The 10938-nt window shown below is 41.0% G+C and overlaps 1 protein-coding gene across 1 annotated transcript in view; it reads right to left on the bottom strand.

Moving 5' to 3' along the window:
* Positions 1-3197: 3197 nt before the first annotated feature.
* Positions 3198-10938, bottom strand: part of myo1g (myosin IG) — a 49986-nt gene continuing 42245 nt past the window's right edge. Inside the window, exon 22 of the mRNA XM_046059375.1 lies at positions 3198-3930. Within this exon, the coding sequence (XP_045915331.1) occupies positions 3768-3930 (163 nt within the window). The 3' untranslated portion in view covers positions 3198-3767. The remainder of the gene's footprint in view (positions 3931-10938) is intronic.

Below are 10938 nucleotides of genomic sequence, written 5' to 3'. Positions count from 1 at the left end.
GAGTGAATAAATGGGGCGATGTTTCCACACTGCTGTTATAAAATCTGTTTTCAGCAAGTGCAGTGGAGAGCAAAAATCTACAGCTGTCTGAGCCGACATCAGGATTCAGTTAGCAAGATCTATTCAAACAGCAAAACGTGTAAATCATGTAAAGTACACGATGATGATGCATTATGGTGATACTCATCAAGCAAACACACCCAAATATGGGGAGCTTTTGCGTCTTTTGTGCAAACTTCATTTTCACATCAGAAACATGCAGTTAATCTTATCAATAAGTTAAAATATTTCAATAAACTTGAGTTCTTTTGTTACTTGTTTATCCAGTATTGTCACTCATTGATAAAAATTAAATGCCAAATGGGGCCTGACTTCAACCAGATTTGCTGATTCTGGATGTGTCTTCCTGAGCGGTGTGGAGAGCCAGGCTGTCTAACTTCCTGCGGGGTCGTTCACACGTCAATGTCCCAGTGGGTCATTAAGGTCACATTGCAGCCATGTGAGAATCATTAAGAGTTACATGAAGAAAAGTGTGAATTGGTGTCAAAGCGTCTGAGAAGTGACGTCTCAGGACTCCTTTGTAGGCAGCTGTAAGTAAATGTTGCCTCAGACCCCAAACTTTACCATGTACACTTCAAAGGAAGGAAGGGGAAGCTATGTTTAAATGTCAATTTATACTGTGGATTTAGCTGGAGAATTATGTGAGTATTTTGGATGATTTAAACGGATAAACCTGGACTAATGTTCAATGTCCTGAAACATGTTTTTTAACAGACATATATATTATAAAAGGCATGATGAACACATATATGCGGACACAAAAGCAGACCACTGCACGCAAAGATGGAGACAAATTTCAACATCTGTACCATATTCCCAGACAATGCTATAATAACATAATGTACATTTATTTTTGCAGTTACAGCTATTTGGAGTTGCAGAGTGTTGATGAAAGAGGTGCAGGGCTGTTCAGAAGTGTTAAATTGCCGCTTATAGGTGTGAATGTACTGCAAACACAGTACAGAGTTAAATGAACACAAGATTTTGCTGAATATGGTGTAAATTAAACAGATACAATACAGTACACTCTGTTTCCACATTATGCAAATCAAATGTAATACACACACGTCTGCACGCACACTCACAGAGTATTATCGAGCAGTGAGGTTTTGGGGGAATCACAGCAGGGAGTGTCAGAGAGCGGTGAAAGCCAAGTCACAGTGAGGGCAGGCCATCAACAGGTCACTGTGTAGAGAGACGGGATGAAAACTGACAGCAGACGACAGATTTGAGATCTCAGACCAAACTGTTCAGTCAGATATGAAGAGAAACTGAAATATCCACCATTTCAAAAAAATCTGTAGTTCAGCAACTATAATAAAAGTGTTGTGAATACATAAAAGTGGGTGTTGGGGAGTACTACTGCATATGTGAAAACAGTTGTATAAAGCCTTTTGTCTCCAGAGGGAGCTGTGCGAAATCTGATAAAGAGCCTCAGGTGATCACTTGAGTCAGCGTTGGTTGGGTCTGAAGACTACAAGCTTTAAGATGAATAAAATCTGGGGGCGTGGAGTTGGAAAGAAGTGAGCCTTTGAGATCTCTGTAGCCCACAGCTCATCTCTGCGTCAGGCTACATTAGCCACTACTAGCATAGCACATTTGACTCTCCGTCTGCATTCATGTGGCGTTGTAATAATCGTAAAAATTTGTACCCGACTGGGAAAATTCACTAGAACGTCCCCTCAAGTCAAAACAATTCAGAAAGTCTGCAAACATTTTGGTACACGACTTGCAGAGTTGACATCATTTTATGCAAAAGCATGGCGTATTAGAGTAAATGCTTTTTAATTATTTCATGTATTGCATAAAAATGGTTTGTTCACATGTAATATGAAATATGGCCTTAGGTTGTAACCGTTAGTTGCTGTCCACATAGAGTGACCAAGATTTGTTATTTATTAGCACTAATCACGATAATAAGTCAGGTAAAGCAATCTTTTAGTGGTTTTAAGGAATGTACTGGTGCAGCAACAATCTAATCACTAAGCTTCAAACTGTTTCACTATATTTTGATAGCAGCATTAGATGAATAACAACCCATCACCCAGACGTCATGCAAAAACATCCATGTTGTTTCCACATTATAACATTATTACTCATAAACACACAGAAGTAGGAAAAATTACTTTCCAAACTCGGTAAATGGGACCATCTGAGGGGCAAGTGAATGTAGCATCCTAAGTGTCAGCGGTTGCATTGTGGATAATGTGGGCATAACTGCATTAACTGTCCATCGTGAGTCCGACAATTTTACCTGCACTTTTACAATACATCGAGTGTTGAATCTGTGGAGTGCTTTTTTAATGTGGCAAGTGACAATTATAGGATAATGTTAAATGCCAAACTGTTTATCATTTTGCTGAAATACCCAACTACTGTACAAGTAATGACAAGAAGAGAAAAGTTGTTCATCAGTAAACTCAGTTATAACCAATTATACAACAGTATTTAGCATACATATCCTAATATTAGCCAGCAAAAGCTGCAAAATACTTCAACCAAGCTAGCTGGCTAACAACATAATAAATTCATACATTTACAGTCTACAGGCCTCTTGTGCGGAAAAGTTTTTACTCCAGCAGAGGAAGGTTGTGTAAAACTGGATGTGTGATAAGTTTTCATTGTCGTGAGCACCACAAACAAAATGTTATCCGTCTGTATCGAGGTGGAGAATAAAATGTCATAGACAGATATCTTAAAACGTGGGGAAATGAAACCAAATCTATCTGCATCTTCTCGGAAAGCCTGTAGAATTAAGTCTGCAGCATTAGCGTGTGTTTATCACCCCAGCTGATCTGATCGAGGGGACACCAAAGGGACAAGAGAGGAAACAGCTCTTGCGTCACTGAGTCTAGTTTTCTCCGTCCATACAAACTTAAACTGATAATGCAAATTGTATTTGTACAGGAAATCCTCTCAATCATGGAACAACACACCACTGAGCACTAAAAGACTCCTGACTGATTTCATTGATATTTACATGTCTTTAAACTTCTTTCAAAGCCCCAAAACACATTTGAGAAAAAATATTTTAATCACTGTATAATGAAGACTTGTCTACAGACACAGTTCGGCATGCCGTCTATTCATGTGAGGAAGCATTAGGGAGAAATTAACACACAGAAAACTCGCTTAAGTAAATCTTGAATAATTTATTTTCTTCCATTGTCTCATTTTCTTTTCTCTTTTTATTACCTCTAACATGGAATAATTGTCCCAATGTGCCTTTTTGAAGGCAACAGCATGAGACAAGGCACAAAACTGTTCTCAATTCATTACAATTATGCACTGTGACAGATAAAGTGCATTTATTCATGTTTTTGTTCCATCTTGTCTTTAAAAAATGTCTTTGAATAACAGCAAAAGCAAAGACAGTATCATACATACATGGCAAATGTAGCCAGAGTCTCTACGCCAACATAACAACCTCCAAAACTATTTAGCACTATGGCCGGTGAACATTGTCCTCCTGCAGCTCAGCATTAAAAAAAAGCAGACTCTGTTTTGTGTTAATGTCTTAAAACCTTTGTGAGAAAAATTTAACAATCCTAGTAAACAGTTGCTTCATAAGGCAAAGTCCTGAAAGTGACATATTTACATCCCTGGACCTCGTTGAAGTTCAGATATCAATACATTGCTCTGTGGAGGGCCCAGGTCTCGTCCGGTTCCTGAGGTCAAACTGTTGGTGGCGCTGGTTGGCAGGACTGTTAGTTAGCGGGGATGAGCAAGAGGAAACCATCGCGGCTCTTCTTGAAGTCAGCATTGGTCTGGCCGGGTCTGGTTTCAACGGTGACACTTTTTGTTTTGCCCCGCATCTGCAGCTGCACAGCTGAACAGCAAACCTTCACGGGGAACTGGACTTTTCTTACACTGAAAGAAAAGAAAAAGAAAAACACATTTTTTGTGTTACTATATTTTTTTAAGTCAGCCCAATATAACAAATCACAAATCAGCATCAAGGGACTTTACAATCCGTACAGCATTACAACACTCTCTGTCTTTAGACCCTCGATTCAGATGAGGAAAAACTCCCTCCCTAATGGAAGAAAAATGGAAGAAACCTCAGGGAAGAGCAACAGAGGAGGGTGAGGCTCTTCATTTTATTTTATATTATTTTATTTTGTTTATTCCCAAAACCTATGAACTTTGCTTTCCTTTGCTCTTACCTTAATCCTCACCTTACATTATAATCCCAAAATTACACCACATAAACCATTCACGTGACGAGACGAGAAGTTGTGATATTTCTAAAATATCCAATGTATGTCAGTGAGATCAATGCACCAATGGATAACAGTGCCTAATTTCAACATTTGATGAACTGGCTATACAAATGTGCTTCAAAGATTTTTAGATATTTACATAAATTCTCCAATTTTATTAAAGTTTTTAGGAAATTTTCCGGAAATGAGACAAAACAGTGTTTCCTATTCCATTCCTTAAATGGTTTCTCTCTCGCTACACTGAAGAAATGCTATGACAAAGGCCTTTTAAATTTTAGTATTTCATGCAAAGCAATGCAAAGCATTTTACGTAACTTATTCAAGCAAAATAAGATATTAAAAAAACATCACGACATGTACTCTGCATGTGTAGTAATGCAACTCTAGATGAAAAAAAATAAAAAGGGTGGTGATGGTTCAGTGGATAACACACATGTCTTTGGTGTGATAGACCCGGGTTCAATTCCCCACTGTGACACACCTGTGTGTCCCTGAGCAAGACACTTAACCCCTAGTTGCTCCAGAGGCGTGGGACATCTGACATACAAAGCACTTTAACCCTAAAACAGCTCCTCATGCACATGAAGACGTGCAATGTGAGAATTTGTCTCTTTCATCATCTTTGTGAATATATTTGTTCCTCACCAACATCACCAGAGCTATGAGCACAAAAACAAGTGCATCTGTTATTGATCACTTCAGCCTGCCATTGGATGATTTGGACCACAGTAACATCCGGAGTGGAGGTGCTTTGGTGTCACACACTCGATCCCTCTGCTGACAGCTGGGATGAGGAAGTGTGTCTCTGCTTTCTTGACTGGCCGGTTGCTGCAAAGTCAGCTGAAGATGATCCACTGTGAAGTCACTGCTTCCTCTCGGCCCCTCTGGGATCCTAGAGCCTCGGCCCCTGGCCGCAGGGACCCCACTGCTCCTCCAAACACAAGCTGGCCCTGCACATGGCTGAGTCTCTGGAGTGTGCATACAAAGAGCCTCATACTGTATCCACCTGCGTCACCGCTTGAGGCCCAGGGGACCACGAGTTCATGGTTAATGTTCCTGCTTGTGAGGATATTTCTCGTGTGACTGTATTCACATTGGCTTGTTGTTTTTCTGTCAGTGGTTGCACTTTGTCTGAACCCAATGTAAAGGCCTAGCAGATGCAGAACAATATTTGCTAGACAGCTATTTGTGGACACCTTTGAATGCTGATAATGTGACTGATAAGCAGGGCTGGCTCATGCATGTAGGCCAACTTGGCAAGTGTGTGCCTACCTTGGCAACCTAATGTAACTGCTAGCGTCAGAGTGGTCCTCTTCAAAAACATGGCTGAAAATCACAGCAGATGAAGTCCCACTTCAAGGTGAACTTAATTTATGCAGATTACATATTATGTAATAGTGCTGGCAATCTGGTGCAACAGATTCACACGCACCATGTGAAAGCATCAGGCATACAAAAATCTGAGATAGAGACACAACTTAAAACTGGCACCACACTCTAAACTCCAACTATGTATTGAAAATACATGATACTGCTCAGTAATAAACTGCATTATTATGCAACTCGTGTGTGTTTTTATTGTATGTGAAAGCGAGGTACTGTATCACTGAGACGTTTGCATTTATTTAGTTTGAGTGAGTAAAATTATATAAGAATATAAACTTTATTACAGCACCATTGTGGCATTGGTAAAACCAGCTTATTGACTGAGGTTTTATTAGTTTATTTGGTACAGTATTTGTGTATCAATCCATTTTTAAAGTGGCATCTGTGTGCATCTTGAAGCCTAGTAGTACTCACACAATATCCTCCTCTGTGTGTCAATAAAACAGCTTTTTCACCTTTGACGGAGCGTAGTTAACCCTTACCCCCTGCACACGTCACAGAACTCATTCGGTAACCACATATGTATGTATGTCAGTGCAGGTATTTTCCCTGATTAACCCCTAACACCGATTGTCGCAAAGTGGCATCACGCCTCTTCCTTTCAGACTGCAGCTGAGTTAGCGTTTGTGTTCCCCAAATGCCTGTTTGTGCATATTCGATATGTACCTGGGAACCTTTTGCAAGCATTGGTTTCTCGATTATGCCTGTTGTAGCTAATTTGTATCATACTTAAATCATACCTGAATTTATATCTTTTCTATGTTCTACAAATCAACAATTTCCACTTAATTTAACATCAACCTGAAAGCAAATGAAAACTGAAATTCAGGCATCAAGGCGTTAATGGGTCAAAAGCTAAAAATTATTTTTTATTGTACTTTGTCAGGTCATTGAGTCCATTATAACGTGAGTGACAGCGATCCCACAGTAATGAGCCATGAAACATTACATTACTTCGTCCTGTCTCTACCTGTTCTCATTATTCATAACATGCGGTCGATTTGAAGTCTAATAAAACTAATAATGCTTATAATCTGTCACTCTTTTTGACACCAAAGAACATAAATGTACACTTCAGAAGCATTAAAGTGCTGCATATACTTCTGTCAGTCACCGGAGTTTGATTTGCCCATGTGGGTCCTGATGACACAGGATGATGATCATCAAAACTGTCCAATCACCGAGTTACCTGTTTGTCTGTATGATTTCTCTCTTGGTTATTTAAAAAAAGTCAGCGTGAAAAGAATCAAAAGTTTGGACCAAATCAACCGAAATACAGCTGTGAAAGCAAACTGAGTTACAACCTGTTTAAAGACATATTTAGAATAGCAAAGGCTAATGGCAGGAGAATGTGTTAACCAAGCCACGCTCTGTCAAAGTACAGAGAAAATAAGACACTGTGGTTTAACGTTAAAAGAGCACTGCTTGTTAATTTTGCGATCTCCCTTAAATGCATATGCAATAAAGGAGAGAGGCAGACACTGTACAAACGTGAGTCCAGTCTGCATTTGTAGCAGAATGCATCACATCTGGTCCTCTGGCTTTTTCCCACCAGGCATTTTTTTAGTAAAGTACAATGAATAATAACCAAACCTGAACCATATTTCCACATTTATCAAGACCACCTAAACCCAAGCTCCAACCTGATACGCTGTCAGACCCCGGCTAGTTCAGGTCAAAACAAGGGAGGTGTAAGAGCTATAACACAAGGCTCAAGCAGCTTATTAATAGGGTTAAATCTCTTTGAGCTGCCACATTATTTGCTTTAGTGCCAAATGAATTTGAACTCACTGCACGTTTCTAAATCTGTGTCGCTGTTCATCAGTCACTCCAACAGGTGTGGCCTTGCTCCCCTTTTTCCAGTCCGGCTTGGCCCTTCGTCAGCCTCAAACCCCGCCTTTCTGAACCCCTAAACCAGCTGTCCTACCCCACTGGAAACCCACTGACCTCCACAGGCTTTTGATTTGTGAGTGATACCGATTCCATCATGCCTGCTACCATGATTGAAACCTGACACGAGCAGAGCGTGTTGAGGAAAGCCTCTGGCTGTGCCGGAGGACAGCGGATGGCAGGCTGTGAAGGCCTGTGGCGCAGCAATGTGCAGCTTTCTGCTGCTGCAAGAGGAGAGCTGAAGACTGTGGAGGCTGAGATTGTCAAAGGCTGCGAATAAATACAGCCTTGTTTGACACAGGACAGTGTGGTTTGCATCAAACCAACAATCAACAGGGCTTCTTTTAACCCTGACCATGATCGTTCCTCGAACCAAGTAGTTTTGGGTGCCTCTACGTACAGTTACCCTAACTTAACCTTAGAGGTGGCTCTCATAAATCCTTTTTGTAATGGTTGGCCCTCACAAAAGAGCCCGACTTTAGGAGGTCAGGAACTACATATAAAGAGATGAGAAAGAAGTGTCATTGTCTTTCCTTCACAACATTTTCAAGGTTTGGGGGTGACTTGTTTGAGTGATCTGCAAACAATTATTACTGTCTTTCCATTTCACATTTTAAAGGGGTATGTAGTTTTCACCGGCCACTAGAGGTTCAGATTTTATATCGCAACCTGGAATGTGTGCTTGTAAGCGTGCTTGAACCATAGGCTCGAACTCATGAGTGAGCATTATCCGACACACAGAGACTGAAACACCGGAAGACAGCTTCACACAACATGCTGGAAACTTATGTAAACTCCCACTGCAACTTCAAAGTAATATTTTTATCAGCTTGAGGTGGAACTAATCAATGCTCGTTACATGTTAACATTACATTGGTGGTACTCAGGATAGTAATATGGATCGCGTTAGCTGGTGAAGTAATGTGGAAAGCCATCCAACTGTAGTAATTAGCACCAGATAACATCAACAACTGCTCGCCGTTAGCTCTAACTTGAGCCAACTAGAGCACAACATCACAATATATTTCACATGCTTTGCAGTAATGTTAGTTTACCTGTCCAACAGAACGACAGCCAACTCTGGTTCAGTTTTGCCAGTTTAAAAAATCTCTCCATGATTTAAGCCTTTCTGATGTTCACTGTTCTATCTCACACAGGCTCCGCCCTCTACTGGACTCTATGGGTACTACCTCCTCCAATCACACGCACGCACTTGCCCACTGAAATTTTTATTGTGCATGTAGCCGACCAATAGGATGCCATTCCCAATACGTGCGTGAAGTATAAATAGCAGTGGCCTGACAGACTTCAGTACATAAAACTTTCCTGTTGTTTTTTATTCTTACGTGGAGTTTATGTTGGAGTCTGTGTTTTGCTGGGAGCCAGTCATTTTATGGTGTTAGTGGACTGCATGTTGTTAGCTGCAGTGTGGTCCTCGTAGAGGCTCGGGGGGTGTACATGTTGCTACATCCTGACCCAATACCTTCACAGAGGAATCAGAATAGTGGCTGTTCAGTGCAACAGAACTAACAGGCGTGTGCTTCATTTCTAAGTGAGGTAACAGCCCGTTCACAAAAAGGCGGTAAAAAAGTTATTTATTAATAAGTGATCATTAAAACCAACTTCATATATTCCTTCCTATTTAAAGCATTATTACTTTTTTACTTATTATACTTTTAAATAGGTTTTCTGTGTATGAACATGCTGCCCTTGACTTGGACTGCTTTGCTTTACAGAAAATCGTCAGCGTCTAAGGTTTATTTTGGTTTCAATTTACACATTTGGTTGCTGTGAACAGTGACAAAACATTTTCTCAGGTAACTAGCACTAGTGTTGCAAACAGAAAACTTTTCACATAGTGCTTTTTTCACTTGGCTCTGCACTAACATGTACAGTATGATTCGACTCTCACTCTCTTGCTGTATCAGCGTGACCAGTGTGCCTCAACACGACACTTTTCGTCAGCAGGATTACAGAAAAACTGTGAAAGTGTTTTGTGGGCCAAAACAGAAGAACCCATTAAATTTAAAGCGGATCTGAATCACAAAAATAAACAGTTTGACATTTTGAATAATGCTCATATTCTCTTTCAGGCAGAGTTAAATGAGAAGAGATCAATACCACTCTCATATCTGAGGGTAAATATGAAGCAACTAGAAGTTAGTTAGCTCAGCAGCACAAAGAAAGGAACAGTGGAAAACAGTTAGCCTGGCTCTGTCAAACCTCCTGTAAAATGGCCGCCTCAGTTTTATACTTTTTGCATGGTTAACAAAGAAAGACATATCGTGTAAATTAGTGAGCTTTAGACGTTCTGGTATGAAGATTTTGTGCCTGTTTGACAGAGCCAGGCTGGCGATTTCCCTCTGCTTCCAGCCTTTATGCTAAGCTAAGCTAACCAGCTGCTGACTGTAGCCTTATATTGAAAGGACAGATATGACAGTGATATCGAACTTCTCATCTAATCAGAAAGCAAATTAGCATATTTCCTAAAACGTCAAACCTTTACATTAAAAAAAAAAGGACTATAAAGAGGAAGCCGGCTCACTCTCACCTGTAGATTTCCATCCATCAGAGCCCCTCCCCTCCATCCCACAGTCCCCCCTCTCCCCCATCCCCCTTCTCCTTCTCCACACCCCCTCGTCAATACAAGCCTGCAATTTACCCTCGCAATCTTAATTAGCACTTCCCCAGCTGCCTGGCAACCATCGCTGCGGCTCCAGCAGGGGGGCAACGTGGGCCAAGGCCACTCGAGTCCTCGGGTGTGAGGTGGCTGGGCGGGCGGGGGAGCAGAACGTGTGGCAGCACTTTAGTGTCATAGTGTTGATCATCACCGATCTCATCCATTATAATTACCATCACCGTCATCAGAAACAGTAGGTCTATCTCAACCAGCTGCAACCTGCGTCTTGAGTCTCCTCAGGAGGCATTCTGGGAAATAAATGAGTCATACTGTAACAACAGAGCTAATGCAAGTAGAGTGTTTTTAGTGCCGCAAAAAGGGTGACTTACTTTAATAACACTGGCTTCAATAATGTTCCTGGTGGTGATTAATTCTCAAGACCACCAACACATTTCTGAGATATGAGCAAAACAGTGAGAGAGAACACAGAAGGAGAGCCGAGCGTCTCATCAAATCGATTATCAATGAGGAAAGACAGGCGAACGTTATCAGGGGGTTTTATGCAGCAGGAATATTTGTTCCACCCCAGGGCAAGTCATTAGACAGGGGGCTGTTAGTGATGGCTGTTACTGAACTCATCATATCAGTCCAAACATCAGCTGAGTGACAACACAAGATGTTGTTGATGCTGTGTAGAAATCAACACTACAGTGAGACTGTTGCTGAGGAATTTGTTTCACTCTGAGGTCCATTTAGAGG

The sequence above is a fragment of the Micropterus dolomieu genome, linkage group LG09 (genome assembly GCF_021292245.1).
Source record: "Micropterus dolomieu isolate WLL.071019.BEF.003 ecotype Adirondacks linkage group LG09, ASM2129224v1, whole genome shotgun sequence".
In the NCBI taxonomy this organism is placed as follows: Eukaryota; Metazoa; Chordata; class Actinopteri; order Centrarchiformes; family Centrarchidae; genus Micropterus; species Micropterus dolomieu.
This window is presented reverse-complemented; position numbering and strand designations above follow the sequence as displayed.